At 39.8% G+C, this 24013-nt stretch overlaps 1 protein-coding gene across 12 annotated transcripts in view; it reads left to right on the top strand.

The window, feature by feature from the left end:
- Positions 1-14509, top strand: part of HDX (highly divergent homeobox) — a 54900-nt gene extending 40391 nt beyond the window's left edge. For all 12 annotated transcript variants that reach the window (XM_029996996.1, XM_029996993.1, XM_029996991.1 and 9 more), the window contains 4 exons: positions 628-707; positions 3598-3681; positions 6312-6434; positions 7081-14509. In XM_029996996.1, coding sequence (XP_029852856.1) covers positions 628-707; positions 3598-3681; positions 6312-6434; positions 7081-7206 — 413 coding nt within the window. In that variant the 3' untranslated portion in view covers positions 7207-14509. The remainder of the gene's footprint in view (positions 1-627; positions 708-3597; positions 3682-6311; positions 6435-7080) is intronic.
- The last annotated feature ends 9504 nt before the right edge of the window (positions 14510-24013 follow it).

Here is a 24013-nt window from a genome sequence, read left to right as displayed (position 1 = left end):
TTACCTTTCTTGTTTTTTCACATTGGCCATAGTTAGGGCTAATAGAATCAGCTAGTGCTTGTGGTTGAAATCTAAGGATAAGAGTTGCTCTGTTCTCAAGTGTGTACTTTGCTTATACATAAGATTGCAACTTAGGTTCACTAGGAGCAAATATTTGCCATACAAGAATGAAATAATCTGCTTGATCAGTTTTTGGTTCAAAACTTATCAGTATCTGCAAGGAGGAGGTGGGATTCTCATATGTACCCTATATTATTGAGGCATGCAGGATTTTTCATGTAGTAATTTAATTTAAAAAAAAAAGTTCTGCGCACCTCTGATGTGAAACTATTAATCACTTTTGAATATTCCAACCTGAACCTAAAATAGGAAGGTTTTAGTATGTTGCAAGAAAGTAACTGATAGTTTTCCTGTTGTTTCAGGTAGCAATTGGCATGATGTTGGCCTGAAATACTTGTGATATGATGTCTTTTTTAATAAGACATACAGTATTTTTTATGAATAGGCATTGATAATATGAATTTGCTTTTGTATCTAGCAGATGTGACATATTTAGTGGTAAAGACTATTAATGTTCCTTCAGCATAAAATTTGAATGAAATCTGAAAAACTGATTTATTTCTGCAGAAGAGACAAATGAAGCTCTTCAAAATGAGGAAATCGGTCACAAAGATGATGACCAGAATCCAGTATCTACTGATAATGTGGTATGTATAAATTTCCTTTTCCAAAATGGGACCTCCTTAATTGCTAATGTTGAGGTTGTTGTCCAACACTAGTGTTTTTCACTAGGTGAAAACTTCAGTTGAGTGTGCTAAGAGTCCTTCCTAATTGGTTGAGCACTAAAAGAAACTGTACTAAAAGTACTAAAACATAGAGCTATGCACGTTCAGAAGAAATTGACTTATACATTTTTTTCTGTATTATAACAATTTGGTGTTCTTTTTCTGGAGTGCAAAGCACAACGCTTGGGTAGTGCTCTATAAGTACCTAGTATAGTAAAATAGTAAGAATAAGAAACCCAGAATAATAATTGAAAATGGTTTTCTGTAGTTTTAAGAAAGTCAGGTCTTCCTGCTTCTCCATAGCTAACCTTGAATATGTGAGATCAGACTGGGGTGGGTGTGTATTCTTCATTCCCATACCCTTGACAGGGCATTACTTAGATGTTTCTTGTTTTCTCACTTGCATTCACATTAGGTCAAACACAATTGTCCTTGCTGGTTTTAATTGACTGCAGTGAGACAAGGAAGGAAAGACAGAGGGAGGAGTCATAGCAAATAATACAATATATCCCCTTTGTTTAGCCTGCCTTCTCTCAAATTAGAAGAAAGGAGAGGAGGAAGAGGAGAGAAGACCCCAAGTGGTAGGGTAATTTTTATCTTAAAAGTTATCTGCAGAGTGAACAGGTGATGGTTCCAGTTCCCAACTGCACTCTTTTTGCAGTCGGAGATTAAACGACAGTATCTCAGAACATGACAAGAACATTTGTGTTACATTAATCACACAGAACCTGAAGTGGGAAAGCGAACAGGACATTCCCTTCCCTCCTATATATAGAGACAGACAGGAGAGAACATTTTCTTTCTTTTGTTAATATGTGATCATCTTTCGCATAAACTGAAATCCCACGGCTGTATTTTCTGTGGTTGCCTGAATAGAAACAGCTGCCTTTTTCTTTTCTGTTTACCTTAATGGCCTGCTGTGACCTTAGATATAATCACTCTGAGTTTCAGGCTGATGTGTTTACCATGGAGATGCAGAATGTAAAATGACAAAGGTAAAAGGTTTGCAAAGATGATGTCTGAGAGACTCAGTTCTCCGGTCTACCTGAACTCCAGCATTATATAATTTGATATAATAAGAGGGGGGAAAAAAAGAGAAGTAGTTTTTTCATACTCTGTTCTGAAAACACTGTAACAACATTTTAAAAATCTCTGCAGTTAAAATTGGACGAACATACATTGGACTTGCCTCAAAGATATGGTTTTCTTATTTGAAATTCTAAACTGTTCTTTCCCTTACTATCTTAAAATGTATTATTATAAGAACGATAGTGTGAATGTTTGGCATTTATTTAGAGACTCTTTCCTCAAGCTGAGTCTAAAACCAAAGATATTTGAATCAGTGTTACTCAGGATATGATATAGCAGCAGATCTTTGTGACATTAAGCCTTTGAAATGTTATCACTTCAGCTGGGCTGTCAGACACAGAAGCACAGAAAATGTGGTTTACCCTCCCTACCGTTAACACGTACTTGTGAGTTTGGTGGGTACTACTAGTGAGAGACTGTTAACCTTTCTTGAAGGATTTCTTCTTGATTATTAGAAGGAAATTTCTGATGACTGGTCTGCAGGCAGGCAGAAGGCACATACATATGCTGCAGAGAAGGAACCTCCTCTAAAATAACACCTCAAGAACTAACCATTAAAGTGTATTGTGTCAGTGTGGGCCCTTGCCTACATTGTATTAAACAGTATACTAAAAACCATAGTAAAATTGCTTTAACTTCCTATATACAGTCTTATAAATGTTTACAACTGTCAAAACAATGAAAAAAGTATAAAAACCCAAACCCCTCTTCTTATACTACCACTGCTTCCCTCTCAAAAATAGAGTGACATTTATGGTTTCATCTGGGCAGTCATCCTTCTGAGTTCTTGTTGAAAAATGCCATTCTTACCACTATCTAATTCAAATTCATTCTGTGTGTTTGAGATGAAGCTTAGAGATGAATAAAAATTAAAATCTCATAGGTGCACTAAAAATGTGTACATTTTGTGGTTTCTCCTATTGAAATAATGTTTTAACATAATTTTCTTACATAAGAAGGTTTTCTGTTGGGAAGAAAAACAGAACATGCAAGTGGTAAATAATGTAAAAGCGAATCTTTTAAAACTTGAGATACAATTGGAATGTATTTCCAAGTTCTAAACAGCATTAAGCTTGGCCTTTAACATTGTACTTCAGGTATCTTTAAAGACCCGATATAAAAAGCTCCCAAGAATTTTTGTGGCTTAAGTGAAAATGTCCATGTGTATGTATTTGGAACTGTCCTTTGTATCAACATTCTTTACTGTGTAGGGCATTTGACTTGCAGTATGGCCAAAGAAGGCCAAAGGAGACCTCTTCATTGTTTTAGGCAAGAAGTAGGTCAGTTAGGACTTGCCTGTCACTTGCTACAATGTCTGTTTTGCTCCAGAGGAATAAATTTTCATAACCTTCTTCGCCCTGCAGGAGGTCTTCAACAAAAGGCTTACAAAATAAAATGCAGGCTTGTGCAGGCTGTAATGAGATACAATATGCAACTTAATGCCAAAAGCACGGTGACATATAGCTCCTCCTCTGTAAACAGCCTGAGTCACCATGGCAGCAGCTCTGAGTACCGACAGTTTCAATTTGGATTCTTCCTGGATCTTGTGGCTGAGGTGCATGATTGCCATCTAATGGGGGCTGCACAATTCAGAATTTTTCATGAGCAAGCAAAAGGTCCTGTTAGCTTCATCCTTTCATGCCAGTTTGAGATATGGATTGTTGTTTGTCTGCCTAATCTAGGCATTCAGATATTTGGAATGAACTGTTCCCTTCTGTTTCAGAAAATAGAAATTATAGATGATGAAGAAAGTGATATGATAAGTAATTCTGAAGTGGATCAAATGAGTTCTCTTTTGGATTATAAGGTGAGTAATTAGGCTATATAATATTAAGCAGGATAGTCCACAGGACATTGAGATGGGTGTATCTGTAAGGAATTCAGCAAAGGCATGTGGGAGCCTGCAGCTCCTTTGCTTTTTATTGCGGTAGTGCACGTCATACCCTCAGTCACATCTCCTCATCCCATTTACAGCCAGATTACCCGTATTTCAACCAGAGGGAGGCAGGAAAAATCCCATTTCTTTACGTTACATTAGCTGTAGCCATCTGCATCTCCCACCATGTGTCCCAAACAAAGCAATTTATTTAGCCTCTAAACCAAAGCTTTCTTTTTGAGCAAGAATTGTTCTTTGGAGTGCTGCGGTGTGCTTTTACATGCAGCGTGATGCTGCCAGCTCTGGAAAGGGACGTAACAGCTGGAATCTTCTAATAAAATGGGGGGGATCTGAGAAGAAGTCATTCTCACAATGTAGTGCAGGACATATCTGGAAGCAGTAGTTACGGGAGGGAGGAAAAGCAGTTGGATACCTGACAGCCGCTGTCTTCTGCCAAATGGTAAAGGTTACGTGTGTGTTACTGCTCTAAGAGTTGCCACAGTTTGGTGTTGCGTATTGAGCATGTTTTTACCTATGTAGCTGGTTTTTTACTTGGAAAACAGGTATGTTCTACTAGTGGTAATCAGTTACCAAAATAATAAATAGATCATCTTTTCAGAGCAAAAATTACTCCTTCAAGCAGTGTTTTCCTGGTAAGGGCAGTGGAGAATGAGTATGGAGAGGGAATGACCTTTTCTTAATGTCACCTGTCACCACAGTGAAAGGCTTGCTGTGACAGCATGCCCTACAGAACCTTGTTTGTTGGTTTGTTGTTCGACATTAGTGATTAGTCTTTGTGCCTATGTGTTTTCTGCGTAAATCTGAATTCCTTTTTTGGCTGGGCAAAATCCATTGCTAAATAGGCAACTTCTAAGTTTCCATCTGAAAGATGCATTCAGCTGACTTTCTTATGAAAGCCTCAAAATCACAGCCCAAATATTTCTGTTATTCTCAGAGCTGTTATAACCTGAAACAGTATGGTGAGCAGTGTTTTGACTGAAGAAATGTGAATTTTCTGGGGAAAAAAAAAAAAAAAAAAACCAAAAACCAACAACCATTTTTAAAGGCTTGTTACAAACCTTCCAGTTCATCATGTAGTCTCACCTTTACATATCAACTAAAGTTGAATTACAGCCAGTCTAACAAATCTAAGCATGAATATCAGAGCATAGTTCTGTGTTTCTTAAAAAAAAATAATTCATCATTAAAACCAAATGCTAGCTTATAAATTCACTTTTGAAATTTGCTTATGTAATTATTTGCTGCCACCAAAACCAGCCATCAAGGAACATACTGCATGCAAAACTGCCAACCTAATGAATCGTATAGTTGCATAAGCAAGGGTGGGTTTTTTCCTTGCCTCTACCCCTTGGTAAATGCAACACTTAACATAAATTATCTGTGTAACCTAAATGCTTACTTTCTATGTGTATCGTGCATTGCTAACAATTTCTGTGGGCATATTTTTTTTATTATTATCTTACAGAGGATGCACATTTGGTGCTACTATGCAGACACCTTCTGCAAAAATGCGCAATAACTTCGATCTTGAAAAGTGAACTGTTTATTTAGGTTATGTGATCTTTGCAAAAGTAAATAACCAGAGAAAATTAATTTTAGCTCTACACTGATCAACAGATTTAGCATTTTGATCTTGTATACTAATCAGTTGGTGAGATTGAAGGAGAAGAGATATTTGGAATAAACTGAAGTACTTATCAAATCTGAATTTTTAATTAAGTTTTTATATTAAGTGATTTGCAAGTACAGTAACGCATATTTATGCAAAGGTTGGGAAAATGCCTTTTTAGCCACAGCGTGCACATTATTGATATTTCTCCCATTTTGTAAGTACTTTCCTATTTATTCTGTAACCTGGGAGATCTTGGGGAGGTTGGTGAGCTGACACTTCATGATACATGTCAAACTCAGCTGTACTAGAGGATGCTATATTTTAATTTGTGGTACCTTTGAGGAATTTTCAAGTTATTTTGCCTAGTCTTTGTGTCAAGCCTCCTGCTGTAATAATGAAATTTAGTTGCTGTCTCTTTTCACCCTGCCTTTTCAAGATCACTTCTAGGAAGAGACCTGGGCTTTGTTTTTCTTTATTTTAAAATAGAATTAGAGGTCATCCTCATAAAATAAAAAGCAGTGGTTCTTTAAAAGGTTCATGCAAACTTTGGCTCAAGTTATTAATGCTTTAATGACAGTCAGTAATTCTAAAATGCCTTGGTGGCATGTTACATGGTTGGCTATCACATCTCTTGTGGAGAATAACGAGAAATGAAATGGCATACGCGTTTGCAGGTTTAGTGTGACGCTACTGGTTGTTCATCAGAAACTTCTACTTGTATCCAAAGTCTTCGTGTATTGCTTGATAATTCTGTGACTATAGAACTTTTGGCTGTACTTAATATTGGTTTTGGCAGGAATCATAACAAACACATTTTTACTCATTTTCACTAAAAACACTTAGTTTTAACACAAGTATGTTTAGGTGTCATTGAAAAGATGCAGTGCTGTTTATTATTTCCAGAATTTTGTGTAATTGTCCCCTACAGAATGAAGAAGTCAGATTCATTGAGAATGAGTTGGAGAATCACAAACAGAAGTATTTTGAACTACAGACATTTACTCGGAGTTTGATACTTGCTATTAAATCAGATGATAAAGAACAGCAGCAGGTAAGTCTTGAAGTAGGTTTTAATAATGGAAGGTGTTTGTCATTTTGTGTTCTGTCATTCCCTTGGTTTTATTCCATAGTGCCCAGAGGCTCAAATTATGATTAGGGCAGAGTCGTGCTGAACATCTTGTAGGCAAAGAAAAGCTGAACTTTAAACAAAAGAAAGATCTGGCAATTTACGTAAGTGATGACATAGACAAAGAAGTGTGACTTTTACGAAAGGACAACCAGTGCACCAGTGTACACTGAAGGACTGGGATTTGTCTGTTGTGAGGTCTAAGATGCGAGATCTAGGAAAAAAAGCCAGGCTGCTTCAGTTTCACTGTGCTGCATTTAATACGTAGCACTTCTTTTAATGCTTGGTTGGATCATGTCTTGTGTGGGTAATGTTTTGTGCTTTATTTAGGAAGAGATTTTGTTGCTTTTATTTTTTTCCTTTTGCCTTTAAAATACATCATCTTGGACAATGTTTTTCCTTTCAATGTCTAGCAATACTGACCTCTTCCCCCCCCCCCCCCGGCATTTATCCAATGCCAACACTGACTGAAAAGCTCAAGAAAGTTTTTTCACTATATGTTTAAAAGGCATTTGAATGCTGACATAAAACATATACCTAATACTGGATTGTAATATTTTTTTACTTATAGGCACTGCTCTCAGACTTACCTCCTGAATTAGAAGAAATGGATTTCAATCATGCATCCCCAGAGCCTGATGATACCTCATTCAGCTTGTCGTCTTTATCGGAGAAAAATGCCTCAGACAGTTTGTGATTTATTTTTTTTAATTGACAAAAAAGAAACCCCACATAACGTGTAGGTTTCAGGAGAACGGCATTTTGCTATCCAGTGTTCTTCAGTCCAAAAAAGAAAGCCCAAGGTGAAGTAGACTTTCCTGAAGGATGACTGTAGTGTGTCATGGCTACAGTTTGCACTGTCAAGAAATTTCGAATGTTGTTTTTGGTAAATGAAAGAACTGTGTGAAGAAAGGTTTCACTTTTAGCAGTTTGGCCTTGATTAGGATAACTTCCGACTTTCCAGAATAACTCTTGCTCTGTAGCAAAGTCTTTTTGAGCAGGGATCCAAGAGTGGAAAACAAATGTCCTGTTATACAGACAGCTAATTCTTCAGAGTTGCTTGCTCACCAGTCCTGTTTATTATTTTTTTCCCCATTTTTACTCAGGTAGGTGGACTAAAAATTGGGGATCCAAATAGAATAACGGGCTTTTTATGAGTTGTGCTTGAAGCCTTTTGAAAATCTGAAATTAAACTAGTGGTTTTCATTATGTGACTTCAGATTGTTGAATCTTCCATTTTCCTGACCAAAATAGCTGAAAAAACTTTGAAAGGCTAACTGAAAAATTTGAATTATCATCAATAAATTATTAATGTAAAGAAGCAGTCATAAGTGTTGTAACAAATTAGATGGATATGGGAAACCTGATAGCTGCAGAACACGACTTTCTGATACTCTCACAGTAGCAATGGGATTAGATGTTTACACTACTATTTAGGGTTTTATGAATGTAGTTACAGGTTTCATTTGTCAAAGTCTCAATGCTGAAGTTCTGTTCATTGTTTGAAGTATTGGTTAGATATTTTTCCACAAACTTGGCTTCATTTTATCAAGACACTGTCATAAATCCACAGCTGTCATTGCATCCTGAAAGGTATTCAAGTGTTTGGAATTGAGTTCTGCAGATCTTCTAAATGTGACCTGGTTTTGAAGTAGCCCTGTCTGATGAATTTTTTGGCAACTGCCGGGTGCCATTTCTAAACTGTGAGCTTGATTGCAGGCAGTGCTGAAATGAATTTCTTCTTTCCCAGCTGTCGTTGACATTGAATCCCTTTACTCATCTGATTAAATGGATGTGCAGACACATTCAGATAAATTTAGTGGAGCATGTAGGTGCATGCCCATATTATTGATGCTCTATAACTTCCGAATATTCCTCAGCAAGCATTTTTGAAATGGATACCTTCACAGTCTGGTAAAAAGCCTGATCCTTCAATTTTATGCCAAATAATAATTTGCTCTGGTGAATCCTTATTCATGCAGTATAGTAAGTAATCCCCATAATTTCAGTGGGAGGTCCAAGGTGTAGTTCAGAAAATCCAGAGTGTTTGGGAAATAACACTTTTATCCCTCCCTCTGCCCCTTAATACTAGGATTAGCTCAGATTTTAGGATTTCCTCATTCTGGTCAGTTCCTCCCTAATCATTTCTACAGCCTTTTTTTTTTTTTTTTCCCAGTATCGGTAGTGAGCTCTGTTCTTTCAGGTTTTTTTCTCTCTCTGTTGTCCTTGGGCATGGGGAGCTTTTAGCAATATTGTTAAATGCCAGCTGCATAAAGGATAGTCGCAGTTTTAAAAGCTGTTTTAAAAAGCAAAACAAAACAGTTTCACAGTTCTGACTACTATACAATTCAGTTAGTTCCCAAAAGACCTCTTACCATCTATTCTACAGAGTGACCCCACAAAAGCGAGCTGTTGGGCCTCTATTTGAGTTTAGGCATTAAAACTCAGAGTGGAATCCCAGGAGGGAGGGAAGGCACTCTGTGTAACCAGGAGGTAAGTGGTAGGTTACTCATACTTTCACTGCTTGAGCTGAAATGTCTCCTCCTGGCTGGCAGACACATCCTTATAGCCTTACTCAGAGAAGGAGCGGTATTTTACATGCCTGTTGAAATGACCACCAATCTAAAATTAATTAAAGTTTGTAAGCAAAGATCACAGTACTATCCTTCAAATGTAAGATAGAGCTCAACTGTAATTCTGCTTATCCTGAAAAAATCATTTATAAAGGGTTTTCTATACGGGGTTAACAATGCTTTCTCTTACTGTTCTCCCTAGATACGAAACTTGTGCCACTGACAAGGAAACCTCTTGTTTTCTGTGAGCTTTGCTGAAAAAAAAAAAAAAAAAAAAGTACTGTGATTTGCCACTATTTGGACCTTATTTTCCTGCTTCTTCCACTTAGATTCCCATGACAAAAGGCAGGATACTCTTAATGAGAGTTCTTGATTTCATGGTCAATTAAGTCATCCACCTTTATACAAGAAAAACTTTCATTGATGATTCATGTTTTGCTATGTCTTGCTTCTATTTCATATTCCAAACAAATCGAAGGAATTAATTTTGAATGAACTACTACCAGATTCAAGCAGTTATGTAAGTCCCTTTTCTCAAGGAAGCTGGAATCCTCTTTAGGATGTGCAGCCGAAACTCTAGCTGCAGTCAACGCCCCCATCATCCCTGTGGGCATGTTGTTCTTTGGTCTTTTCTCTTGCAGGGTGACAAGACAAAACATAGCAAAGTAGTCATGTTTTCATACCCTGAAACACTTGACAATATTACAGGAATATTCAGGAAAAAAGAGTATAAATTATATTCCTGTATAACAAAATGCTATATAGGATAATACTGTACAGCTGTTCTGCTTTTGTTTTTCAATATCAGTGTGTATTTCCTGCCATATGTAAAACAAAAACTTTAATGATATATTACCATCAATGGTACTTTAAATCATTGCAGCAACAATAGTTCTGCAGTACAGTGGCTGAAGAGCAGCTTAGGAGGTGCTGTAACATAATGCTTAACCATCCTTGAGAATTACGAAAATACATATACAAGTATCGCACTTCAGACTAGCGCCGCACACATGCTTTGTAATTTAGGGCTTGTTTTAGTTTGCTTGTGTCCCTGACGGCAACGTAATATGCTAATTGAGTTTGCAGACTGCATCCTGATCCGTGTAACTTGTTCAGCTGGACCTTAGAACGGTATGAGAGAACTGGGCATATTCCTTTCCTACTTCGTCTTAGTAATTGTACTGACAAGCATCTTGCTGACAGACACCGCATTCTGATACACAGTCACCGGGACGCTCGTTTCCAGCTGAAATTCTGAAAGTTCTTCAGGTGATGGAAAATGATGGGGATGGCTCTCTGGGCCCATGGCATGTTAGGATTTGGTTTGTGGTTATTTCCTCGGTTCATAGGGTGGTAACAAAAGCCTGCATTAAGTGCTAGTTCATCATTTGCATAGACTTTCTGTGACAGATAAAGCTTAATATTGTGTTGTGTTACGACGACAGAAATAAGCCCCCCTTGCTATTTCAGTGGTTTGGCTCTGTAATTTGAATAACCACTACGGCAGAAGTGCCACGTATTGATGTTTTTATCCTCTTTCTGCAAAGGCTCTCATTTGCTTTGTCTGTGAAAGATGACTTCCCTGGCGCTGTTTATTCCTAATGCGTCTGTCGGAACATGAATGATGAAGTATGTCTTTCTGAAGAAACCAAAGTGGAAAAAGGTAGTTCAGAACAGACGCTTTAAACCAGAGACGGGACGCTCGCTCTCCTTAGGGAGCAGTGAAAGTCTTTGATGCTAGCAAGCTTGCTTATAGTTAAGAAAGCTGTTTCCTGAAGCTATGCCTCTTTTCATTTCCCTGCCGATGATGCTTCTGTCAAGTCTAGAGGTCTAACAGGAGTGAGCAATAGTAAATATTCTAATAGGTGAATTTTTGGCAGGTTTAAAAGTACACGAAGAGATGTACCATAGAAGTGTCAGTTTTCTTGAGTGCTTGGTTCTTGAAGCAGCACTGCACTTTAATCTTTCCAAGTACTTCTTTTTCGCTAAGGCAATAAAAAGTCTGAAAATGACAAGCAGATCGTGGGCTTTGCAGTCCTCTGAGTGAAAAAAAGGAATGTACCGGTTGTATCTTCATCTTCTTAAATTGGGAAGCAGCTTATCAAGTCCATTCACCAAACAGAGACAGCTATATCTACTGTTGTGGTTATACAGTTGAAATGATAGGACAAATCAACGGTATCATGAACTTCCTTCTTGTGGAAATGGAAATTACTGCTTAAAATCGATCAGCTATCCGATTTGGGATCTCTATTGCACTACCGTATTAGTAATGTTAAAAAGAAACTAATGCACAGCACTAACTTTTCCCTAGGTACTCTAGTCGTAGCTGACTGTTGGTCTCAGGATACTGATAGCATAAGGAAAGACAATAATATGCATAAATGGAATAGCACAGAATATCTGAAACATGAAGAATTCGTAACTTGTACCGTTACAACCAAAAGCTTGATTTACTACCTCCAGTCCCGCTGCCCAGATCCTTCAGGTCAGCCAGTGAACTATGAGGCTGCTTTACGTGTTAGAAGGACTGGCAGCTGTCTAACCTTCAACTTGCGTTTTGAGATTCTGCCTTTTCTGCCCCAGATCATCATAACGTTGAGTAAGTTGCTCAGTTGTGAGATGCCTGATCAAAGTTAGAGGACGGTTAGCGAGAAAGCTCCAGCTAGTTATTAGACAAAACAGAAGCTGGTTTATGGTGTTTGATTTCTCTACCCAATTAATATTTTAGCACATTGGCCAAATGTGAAATCTTAAAAGTTATGAGCAAAAAAAAAAAAGACTAAGCGGTGCTACAAAATTGGTCTTTTCCATGGCAGAATAGGGTTTTATTCTGACTAAAGAGTATTTATTTGTCTCTGAAAGGCAGCAGCTGACATTTTGGTCAGAAGACGACAGACACAAATGGGGCAGAAACTTGGGCTTGTGGTGGTTGTTGTTCTTGTTTTTAAACAAATGAGCAATCCTCTTCAGTAAAAGAGGCGCTTAAGAATGTTCCTGTAAGGAAAATGGTTTCAGGTCAGTGCTTTGGTTCTGGTGAACATTTTACTGTATTACTGAACTAAGTCAATAATTCTTTTCAAATTCTGTATTACATTTTACACACACTACCTCTGAAACGTGACACCACCTTTAAAACCACACAGAAAATGTGAACTTAAACATTTTTTTAACGTTTTATAGGCAATAAATTATTTCCAACATGCATCCTTCAATTTTGTGCTTGTTTTTTAGTTGAGTGTGAGACATTCACTTTGTTTTTTATTTTAGTACTATTTTTATGTATTTGTCTTAAACACAATCTATGGACAAGGAAATAATAAAGATGTGATATTAGGGAGAAAAGATTAGCATATGTTAATAGTAAATATTTCTATTAAAGCTGAAGGATGATGTAGTAAATGGGCTAGCTGTGCTATTTTTAGTACAGTTACTGTAAAGAATGGATATTAGCCTTTATTCTGGTACTCAATGATTGTTGTAACATTTCTCAATACATCGTAGATTAATTTATCAGAGAGAACAGTCAATGAGTCTCAGCAATGTAATGAAAAAGAATAGGATTTTATGTTTTTCTGAGACATAACAGTTCATAAATATGTCCTCATTTTTGTTTCAGCTATTGTTTCTCTTTTTTTGCATAACTATGTATAAAGACCTTCTAGAAACAATTTTGATTTGCTTGTAAGCAAGTGTTAACTTTAAAATGAATCAGTAGCAAGCTAAGGTTTAAATGTATATGTAGACCATATTTTGTAGTCAAATTTCATCTTAAAAGAGTCCCTATAATTTCCCCCATCACATCTATCTCTCTGAAATACCTGGGGGAAGGTTGACAGAATGTACAAGCCTCTTCAGCCTGGGGATGGGGGAGGGAGTGAGACACAAGGAGGCATTTCGGTTGAGTAGCAGAAATGGAGATCCTGGGGTTTTAGTCAAGAAAATGACAATAAACTAAGAAATTTCTACACCTTGGAAGACAAGAGCTTCTACTTTATCTTCAAATTTTGTGAAATACAGTTCAAAAAGTTATTGGCAAATCCAACGAGTTGTGTTGGGGAAAAAATTGTATTCTCCAATGGAAATTATATAATTTCTATGATTATTTCTAGAATTACTGGGTGTATATGAATACACATATGCATATTTATAATGTGCACAGATACACTGAACTTGATCATCGTATTAGCACCTACAAAGGTATTTTCACTTAAAATTAATGTGATTCTTCTAAAATATATTTTATTTGCTCTTATTTTCATGTCTTACTATATATTGATTACATAGTTTTGAAATTTAATCAAAGACATCCATACAAATATTGTTTATAGTTTAACTCCTTGCAAAACTGGTAACTTTTAGGCTTGGAAATTTATTAAAATGCCCATAATAGTGGTATTTCTAAGTGATCTTGGCAAATAAACAAACTGCTGTATTTATGAAGAGATAATGAATCTTCTACCATGATAATTTCTGCTTTAGTTTCACTAAAGGTATGTTTGATTAAAAAAAAAAAAAAATATACGCTGAAAGATTAAGTATTATTGTATAACTTGGATGTTTTCCTTAGCCTACAAAACGTAAGATAATTGATGATCTTAGAACTTGTATCATTTCTTTCTGGGCCAATTTGTTAAGCTTTGTACCCTGAGTGTATTACTGAGTTTCTCTGTGAAAATCAATATTTATATTGCATTTTTATTATTTGTATCACTATGTGTAGCAAAGAAACTACTACAAATCTTAAACTGAAGTACCTCCACTACGGTCCAGGACATATGATCTTGGCTTATTTGAAAGATGGATGCCTAGTGAAATATTCCATACACTTGTATTGATTTTTTTTTTCTCTGTATATAAGGGTATTTATAATCTTGTATTAACAGAGTCATCATGAGAAATGCTTATTTCCTTCTTTAGAAGCCTGCTCAGCTATTTTTATATAAAATGTTGGTCTTCGCCTTAATTTTTTTTTTTTTTTTTTTGTGAAAAGTTGTGCCATAGATATTTTAACTTATCCACAGATAGTTTACAGAATTTGCTTTGACTTGTCTTTGGTTAATTATTTTTTCCTCAAATTGTTCTAAATTGTTTTCTCCTCCAAATGTGTCTCAAGGTTGGTTTGCTGTCTTAATTATTATTTTTTTTTTAAGTTTTGGAAGATACCTTCATATGCATGCTTTGGTGGATCAAGTTTTTCCTCTGTAGTTTATTGTTTATAGTTTAGCAAAACCTTTCATTGAAAAAAAAAAAAAAAAATTGAAGTAATGCTTGTACAAATGTATCTAGAATGGCCCAAATGGTCAGAGTAAAGGGCTATTTAGCATTGGTAAATTTGTCTACTAGACTCAAGGATATTTTTCTACGTCTGTCAAGTTTGGGACTATGGAGAAATGAAATAAAGGTTAATTAACTCCTTTTCCTATATGAAGTTCTCAGTTTCTGTATTTATTATTGCCATGTAAAAATTCAGTCCTATTCAAAGTGTCAAGAATTAAGTTAATGTCCAGGCTCAGTGCAGGCGCGTTCACGTTCTGCTTCCCTAATTCTTCACTTTTCACTATATTACTAGGCAATAGGAATTTCTAAAATAAAACCATTTTCCAGTTACCTGGGTAGAATTTAAGAGGCAGTAATATTTATGGCAGAAATGTGCTATAAATGGTGGGGGACTGTCAGCAATCGGTAGCTTCCTTGTGCTGGACTGCAGTGTTATTTGCCATCTAGCGTGTGGGCTTAACAAAAAGAAAATACTTAATTTTTACCAATATCCAGTTCTCAGCAGCTTACAGTTTTCTGTGTTTATAAAAACAAAATTGGGAAAACAGCGTAACCTCTACTGTCGTTTTGTAGCAACCTGTGAGACCCTGTATTTACTTCAGCCACTCCTTGTAATGAGTTTTCGCTCATTTGGAATAGAGCTGGGCTGTGCTGGGGAGGGATGCAGCGCAGTGATGCCAGTCAGTGGGGATTTTTTTTTTTTTTGGGGGGGGGGGGGGCAGAGAATAGATGCTGTAAGAGATCAACTGTTTATTGGGAGGAGTTAGGAATATCTTAAATTAATTTGTTATTCCTTTATGGAGAGGCTTTTCAGAATTACATACGGAACTTGCAACCTTCTGTCCCTGAAACATTTCTGAAATGTTCTCCCTTTCCCTAACATGAATTTATGTCTAATGCAGACAATTCACAGACAACACTAACAACAGCTCAGACTAATTCAGGTGAAGTTTAACACTGAAGTGTTTTGTGTTGTGGGGGTTTTGAAGTTACTTTAAAGATAGATGTGAGCTCTCTATGTTGCTGTTAGTCATGATACTGTTTCTTAGCACTTGCTACCTTGAAAATCTCCAGAGCTAAATACTGTGGGCTCTCACCTTGGCCGGCAATCCCAGCGAGTGGTTTGACATGCTGATGGAAATCGGGCAAAAATTGTTAGTACCGATTACCATTTGCTTTCTGAGCAAATGTAGGTGATGAAAATAATACGGCAGCTGTCCTGAAGAGCTTACAGTGCGATACCACGACTGAGGGAAAGAATTTATAAAGTCCAGGAGTAGAGAGAGGAAAATAGTTGCAAGAAATCCCACATAAAATGGCTTTGGGGCCTGGGCGCTGCCCTTCCACGCTTGGCACCCGACCAGCGGCACGTCCAGGACGGGTTCCTGCCCAGGCTGCTTGAGACACGGGCGCGTAAGCGAGGTTTAGCCTAATCACGGTTTTATTCAAGACTGCTTTTGTTCACAAACGCTGCCAGATGGCAGTGTAGCCACATCCATACGTATCGTATAGGCACACATGCGCTCACCTGACTCTTTTCTCTTAAACTGCAGATATGTATAAACCTGGTTACTAATAAAATTCTCAGTGCTCTGAAGTCAACCAAATTAATCCAAAACTTGGAGCTGAGACCACATCCAACTTCTTAAATGACGGCTGCAGAGAAGGACGTTAAAAAAACAGGCAGAGAGAAGCAGACGAATGAAGGGGAAGTATATCTGTTTGACACTTAAGATTTAGTAACAAATTTATAGGTGACACTGAACTTGGATGTTTTGGGGATAAAACCGACCCTGAGCGGAGATGGTGGCTGTAGCTGTGTTGCCACCTGGTGGCAAAAAAAAGAAACAGTAATGGCGAAAAACTGCCTTAAACTGTCCCCACACTTCATATTTCAGAATAAGCAACTACTTTTATCTAAATGAAAAATAAATCTAATAATAAAACAAGGAATCTGGCATTTAGTAATGAGGAGATTGAGATCAGACTGAATGTGCAGCCTTAACTCTTCCCTTTTAGTTCTGAAAATTACACTAACGTGTGTGTGTGTGTAAAGGAATAAAGACAAAAAGGTTTGATGTGGAGTTCTGTATCCTTAACGGTACTTTCAGATTTCACTTTGGTTTTCAATTTTGGTAAGTTCATCTGCAGAAGCTGAACCACTGCATTAGAGTAACCAGACCAGTCATAAACTTGTTTTTTTGTTAATTCAGTGCTGTGCAGAAGTAATAACTAAACAGGATTTTCGGGACAGTATCTAAAGAGACTCAACACTAGTATTTTTGCTAAGCCAATGAAGAACAAGTGAGTATGTATCAGCTACACAAAATTTCCTGGGTCTCTTCAAACCTGAAGGAAACTGTTCCCAGAAATAAAAGTGAAGCATCCAAGGACTTGCAGCCCGACACAGAGCCTTCCAGCCGTTTTGTATTCTCTCCTGTCTGAACACTGTTTCTACAAGAAATGCCTGTAAAAGAAACGCTATCAAAAAGAAGATATAATATTGTTTGCAGTCATCTGAGGAGTCCTGCTGAGGTGTATAAAGGTCTAAAAAACGTCCATGACTGTTGGCTTCAGCCCGAGGGAGGTTTTTTTGCCCAGGAAAGAGGCTGGTGCAGGGGAACCGGGGAGTATCTCTGGAAGAAGGTGATACCCCGAACCTCTGGCCGTGATGCCAAACGCTGCTCAGGAGTAGCGAAAAGCCTCCGCACGCCCTCTCTTCTTGCGCCTGGTGCGAAGGCAGGACGGCTGGATCCGGCCCTGCTGCTGCTGCTGCCCCCCCGGCTGCCCCTGCCCCAGGCGAGATCGCTGCCGGGGGCTTCGCATCCGTACGGGGGGAGTTTGTGGGGCTTTACTCTGCCCCACCGCTGCTCCGACCCTACAGACTGAATGCCTGTCGGTGGTTGAAAGTCATAGGCTGGGTGCATATTCTGGTTTAGTTTCCTCCACGGGGAATTAGGTTTGGGGGTACCAAAGCTGCTCCGTGAGACGAGGTGATGTGCGGCAAGCGGGGGCAGCTGGGGCGGCCGCTCCATCTCCGTGCTCCTGCTGCAAATGAAGACGCTCCTCTGGCCGCAGGTAACGCTGGATTTATTCTTTATAACGTGGCTGAACAGAGCATACGCGGCTCTGCTGGTTGTTAAGATGTCTGAGCTGCAAGAGACACAGGTTGGGGCAGAGGGGACTTTATATGTCATTGTTCATTCTTCTCATGCAGCAACCTCATCCAGGGCCAAAATATTCCCCACTGGATCTTCCCAGCCTCGGCTCCATGTAGCCAGCATACATCAGTCTATATGAGGCAGTGTCACCCAAGCCAACGCGAGTGTGTTACACAATGCGCACAAGCTGGGGACATGGAAAGATAAATAAATCTTCCAGAGTGAATTATTTGACTAGCTAAACATGAGCTATCCAGGAGCTGTTCTCCATGGAGAGCAAAGGTGAGGGGAAATAGTAATGGAAGAAAAAAAAAGGAAAAAAAAAAAAACAACCACAGGAAAAAAAAGGTGTTTTCTATTTACTTGCAGTTTGTTTAATTTTAGCAGGGAAGAAAGCAAGAAAGGAGAGGCTCTGGTATTCCTGCCAAGGAGATTTGAAAATTTTCAGACTAATATTTTATCTGATTTTTTTTGCTATTTCTCTCTTTTGTTGGAAATCCGGAATAACCATGGATTGCATAAAATTTTTCACTAAAAAAAAGCTGATTTGAAATTTTATTGCAAGAATTCTCACTAGCCCCAATCTTCCCGCAACGGGCTCCTCCTCTTTTCTGTTTAACGTGAAATTTTCAGTTAATGGTCTGTTACCTCTTTCTTCAGACAGGTTTTGGGTACAGCTGCCCTCATGCTATGGTGATGGGAGAGAAGAAAGGATGACGTACTGACACTTGCTCGAACGAGCCCTGCCTTTTGGTCTGGAAGGCCTTAAAAACAAGACTGCAGTGTTATTATTTGGGCATGAGGCCAGCTGCATCATCTGCCCACTCCCGAGGGGAACCAGCCTCCCAGGGTGAATGGAGGAGCTGTGTGTAAAGCCCCGTCTCAGACAACAGCATCGCCCGTTTTCTGGAGGGACGCGCTGGATTTCATCTGTTGTGTCCATGTGAATCACACATAAGGTGATCTTGCTCCCCGCTCTGCTGCTTCCTTGCTTTTCCCATATCACTTAATTAAACAATTACCCAGCAAAACCCTCCGACATGCGATATACATCACGCGGAGAGCGTGCATTTGCTATTTACTTGGTGTTTCTGTGTTTTCATGCCTCTGTCCCTGCAGCAGCCAGGCTTTGCATCCCCCAGCAGTCCCTCAGCAGCTGTAGCTTGTTTTCGGCTCTGCTGAGGCAGGGAGCAATACAAGGGCAGAGCTACCCTGTGCCCTTCAAAACCACAAACAAGAGTCCCTGCAGCAGGGAAGCGTGGTAGCGTCGTTACTTTTTGTGTGCCAGGGCTGAGCTTCTTCTCGGGACAGGGACGGGGGATTAACAGGGAAGGGTGTGCAGACCCTGAGAGGGGACATTGGGAAGGGGAGCTTGGGGGGAGCCCCCTCCCAAAACAGCTTCTTAATTTCAAATCAGAGGATGTTTTCTTTTCTCCTTAAGCTGAGCGTGCTTCCGAATAGCCGAAGCCCTATTTAAAAACTTCCTTGCTGGTTTGAGGCTTACGAACCAGAGCAGTCTGGAAGAGAGCAGGTGGTGGTAGCTGTGTCTCCCATGGACTTGTCTCATCTTCCCAGGTGACCACTTGGTTCAGAAAACCAAGGCTGCGGCTGTGTAACGGGTGCTTCTTTCCCCTCATTATTTAACAAGCGATGCTGGTGTGAGGTTCTTCCCCAGGAGCATCTTTTCTTCCTCTGGCTGGCGTTGGGTTTCCAGGTAGCCGCAGGTGCGGGTGAGGTACCAGCCCCGTGCCTGGAGCAGCGGCTGCTCCCAGGGCTCCCTCCTGGGGGGGACAGAGGGTGAGAGCAAGGCCGGTGGCAAGAAAGGCTAAAAGGAAAAGGAATATAGACTGAATAAGGGAAAGAAAGGAGAAATGGAACAAAGTGTGAAAGATGAGAATGCTGGTGAGAGGAGGTGGAGATCAAGGGAAGGGGGGAGAAGAACAAAAACCCCACGGAAGCATTTGGAACAGAGGGGAATTTAAAGTGAATTAAAAAAAACAACCAGCAAGTACAAGCCCATCAAAGATGGACGGAGCCTGTGGCAGGAGAGTCGCAACCGCACCAGGAGGCCACGTCTCGGGATGGCTGAGTCCTTGAAATGGCATCTGAGAGCAGATATTCACCATCCGACACTGTGCACAGCAGAGCGCTGTGCCCTACAGGTATGCCTAATGAAAACTGCAGGTTAATTTGCCTGTGTTTAATATTCTGTCAATACTTTCACTCTGTAATAGTTGCAAACCCATTGCAACCAAAATCCCTCAGACCTTATTTCCAATAATAGTAAGTAAATGGCTCACTGTGATCTGAACTATAAACAGATTTTATAAATTCTGCCAGAAATTTAATATTGAATTATTTCTTTATGCCCACATGTCTTTCCTGGTTTTCTTAATTCTGCCAAATATTTAGCTCAGCAATCTCTTCTCTCAGCAACCCACACTCTCCTAGCTACATAATCCCATTTTTGGACCATTATTTAAAATTTCAGCATTTTTACAGAGCTGGCCAAAGAAATAAAACTGATTTGAGAGGAATAAAACAAACAAACGTGTTCATTTCTTGTTTGTGGATCAGGTTATTTGCTCCTCACATGAAATCTGGACTGCCAAGCAGAAGGGTTTGACCCTAACCAGGTAAACCTGAGGGAGCCCTGGCCCTCCTTTCCCTCTGAGTGTGCCTTTTGCCTCCCCATTGAGCTCAGGGCCCTGAGAAGAGGATGGATACATTTTTGCATGCTCTATGATCACACTTCAGAAATACCTGGTTTTCTGAGTTTCGTTTCTTTAAAACATTAATTTATTTAAAATTTCTTCTTACAAAACCCTAAGTGCTTGGCTGAAAATGTCGTTTCTTGCTGCCGTCAGTGGGCTGTGAGCTCTCAACGCCTGCTATGATCTGTTTCCTCATCAAGAAACAGGATGCACACAGATAACTATTTCTAGAGTACATGTTGCTTATTGTCTGAATGACATGTAGAAAAAGCGAGAAAATAAGCCTTGCTCAATAATCAGCTAATAAAAAACCCCAATTTTGTGCAAACATCCATAATGAAGAGTCGTATCACCTTTTTATATTACGTTTCAATTATTTTCCCCCCCTTTAAATCAACTTTCAGCTGAAGAAGCCATCTGAGACAACAGATATTAAATCATTCACTGTAACTGCTTGCTCCATGCCCGAGGCGTCCTGCCGTAGAGGGGAGCAGGAGTGGCTGGGGCTGATGGAGCCGTTCTCCCGATGTGCTCCCACCCGGGCCGGGGCCGGGGCCGGCCGGCACCACCAACTGCTCGCTGCTCCCACGCTGAAGCGATGTGTTGATTCACTCTGTAATTGATTTGGGCAACTCGAGGCAATCGGTTTCCAAGATACCACATCCTTCAGATATTTAAAAATCATAACTCCGGCAGTATATTATATTTAAATGTCGATGTATAATATGTGTGTGTGTATATATATATTCATAGGTCTCTGTGTGAATTGAAAACGTATAGATGGGCAGGGAAGCGTGTGTAGCTGTTGCATCTCACCCGAAGAGGCTGCTGGCGGTGGGTTCAGTGGGTGGCCCCTCTCTGAGTCACCGCGCAATCAATATCTCAGCATGGCCTTAGAGGTTCCCGTTGGCTCTGCTGCGCTGGGGTTTTCAGTATAGCTCCAATTAACATCCTGACCATGTGCAGTTATTAAAGAGCGATTTCAGATTTTTCCTTAAAATACAGGGGCAGTAACCAGTTCCAGCTCAGCAAGGTACATTTGGTCGGCTTTTTCTGTGGTTCCTCATTGTCACCTCCCCACCTCCATGCTACTGAGCAGCTGCCACGTTTCATGTAGGGATCGCTGCCTTTCAGCGGTGAATGCTTGGCTTCCTATAGAAAGGAAATTTCTAAAGAAGAGAGAAGAAACTCTGCCGTGATCCCCCTCTGGCTTTCCAACAAAAAATTGTTTAAATATAGGTTAAATTGGTTGAATGTTATGAGTCCCCGGAGCTGCACACGCATCTTTGTGAGCTCTGTTTTTCAATGCATGAAAAGAAAACGCAGGTACATAAGAGGAAGAGGGGAAGGCTCTGAAGCAGGCAGGAAGGGAGGGCATAACTTGGAGGGTGAATGGGGATGGGGACACACGGGTCACGCCGTCTTGGACTGGCTCTGCAGGTGCAGCACAGCGCTGAGCAAGAACGAGGGGAAGTGCCCAGAAAGGCAGAGTTCCCAAACTCCCTGCTTTGGGCTTCTAGAGCAAGACCAATGCTTATTTAAATCCTGAGGTCTGGCATGAGCCAAACTCAGGCAATGCAGTTTTGCCTTGTCTTGAGGCCAAGACAAGGTGTAAAATATGTTAAGAATGGAGATAAAACAAAGGCTTGGATTTGTGTCCTCCTGGTTTTGTGACCATCACAGTTTGGATTTGAATTTAAAGTCGGGATCCAAGATCACCCAAATCCTTGTTTCATCTGTCTCTTGGGTGTAGGTAGCACCGTAAGGGAGCAGAACCGCAACAGCTTGGAACTACAGGTAATAAAGACAAATTAAACCGATAGACAAAATGTCTGTGCAAGTACCTAATGGAGAAAGATAAGCCTGTAAAGCCAGGACAGCCCTGTGGGATGGGGTCGCAAATGCACCAGATGCCAGAGACGGACATACAGGTCTTGGGGGAGAAAGGAAGAGTGGCAGGGAATCGGGACCAAACCACAACAGCCTCCTTGTTGGAGTGTAAGGGGGGCTGATCTTGGTTGATCAAATCAGAAATAAGGTTGGTGAAGTCACCTGAAGACAAGTGTGTCATCCGGGACTGCACCGATTCAGTTTGGCCCGGGTTCAGAAGGAACAGACTTCTCGCTACGAGCCCTGGTGCGGTGTGTGTGCTGCATGCCACATTGACGATGCTGCCTGTAGGTGTAGCAGTGGGATGAAATGACGGTTGATTTTTGGCTCAATAAGGAAAAAATAAAACCCAACCTTTTTTTGTTTGGTTATATCCTCACTATAAGCTACATATTGTGGAATTTTCATTGAAACATTTTAGGACTGTATTACATGCAAAGCCTAAAATCTGTGCACAAAATAATAATTTGTATTAAAAGCAGTACAGTAATTGTAAGCAGAAATTCAAACACAATCCATTAGAAAATCTCCTGCTCAAGAGGTTTTAAAGGCTGGTTTTACCCTTATCTAGTAATAACATTGAGTTACTTAATATTTTTCATATCCTAAAAATTTTACAATGATGAGTATTTTTTCTAAAAGTATCTCCTAGTTCAAGGAAAGAGATCTTGAACTGATTCAACTCATGCTCTGAAATAAACTGAGTCACTCCAGCTTTCTCTAGCCAAGATCTGACCTGATAACTTTAATTTACATTTTTTTTGGTGACTGCTTCAACTGGTTAGTCCTTTAAAATACAACTATAGGCTTATAAATGTGTATTTCTTATTTGTAGTAAAAGGAGGGGATTGTACCCCTAAGGGGCTCTTGCATGAACCGTCTGGCACCAGTGGAGCCAGCGTTGTGCCGTGCTGGTGGAAGCAATGCCAACCATTTCCAGCACAGACCCTGGCTGAAGCAGACCTTTCTCAGATGCTGTTTCTGAGAGATTTCTCAATGTGCTGCACCAGGATTATAATAACCCACGTGTACAACTGGAGCTCCCCGAGGAGTTTGAATCTCTCTGGAAATCTGAAGGATGACGCAAAAAGGTTTTCGCAGTTCTCTATGAAATGGATGCCAGCTGAAAGATGGACAGTCTGGAGGCAAAACAGTCGGTTCTGTAGCACTCGATGTGCTTAATAATTTTCAGCAGACTCAAGAAGAAATTAAAACACAAATTGAGAAGCACTGCACTCCTATGGAGATAAAACAGAAGGAAGATGTTTTTACATAGAGAGTGGGATGAGGATAAAAACAAAAAAGGGCTTGAGGCTGTGTTAGGGCTGATCAATCTGCTTGTTGTTTGGAGGGTTAAGGACCCCCATAAAAGCTCAAACCATGATTTCCTGCTCAAAAACATTTTGAGGGAGGAGGGATTGAGGTCCTTGTGGTGTGTGTCGATAGAAAATAACTCAGTACATGTGAATATTTCAGTAATGTTGAAATGAAATGCATTAGCAGTTGTTTTGGCAGGTACTTTTCAAAATGAACTACCAACCTGTGCAGATTAATCACCCGCTTTCGAGGCCGTGCTTTGGTAAGGAGCTGTTTGGTTCTGCTCAGCAGCCAAGGTGTTTCGTAGGTGAGCTCTCTTTTTTTTCCAGCTGTATAGAGTATAATGAAATGTAGGTGTCGCTTTGACATGACAGTAGCATTAAAAAAGCACTCCCAGAGTCTCAAAACAACTTTGGAAGAAGCCAGAACTGCAGGGTTGAAGTTAAACAAACAAGCAGACAAAAAAGGAATGACAATTTTCATTTCCCCTAAGCTTTCTGCAGCTATCGGTGGGTTAAGCAGATCTATCGGTGTGACACAAGGGGCCTCGGAAGGAAATGCTGAGCACT

Source organism: Aquila chrysaetos, chromosome 21 (genome assembly GCF_900496995.4).
Source record: "Aquila chrysaetos chrysaetos chromosome 21, bAquChr1.4, whole genome shotgun sequence".
NCBI classification, from domain to species: domain Eukaryota; kingdom Metazoa; phylum Chordata; class Aves; order Accipitriformes; family Accipitridae; genus Aquila; species Aquila chrysaetos.
This window is presented reverse-complemented; position numbering and strand designations above follow the sequence as displayed.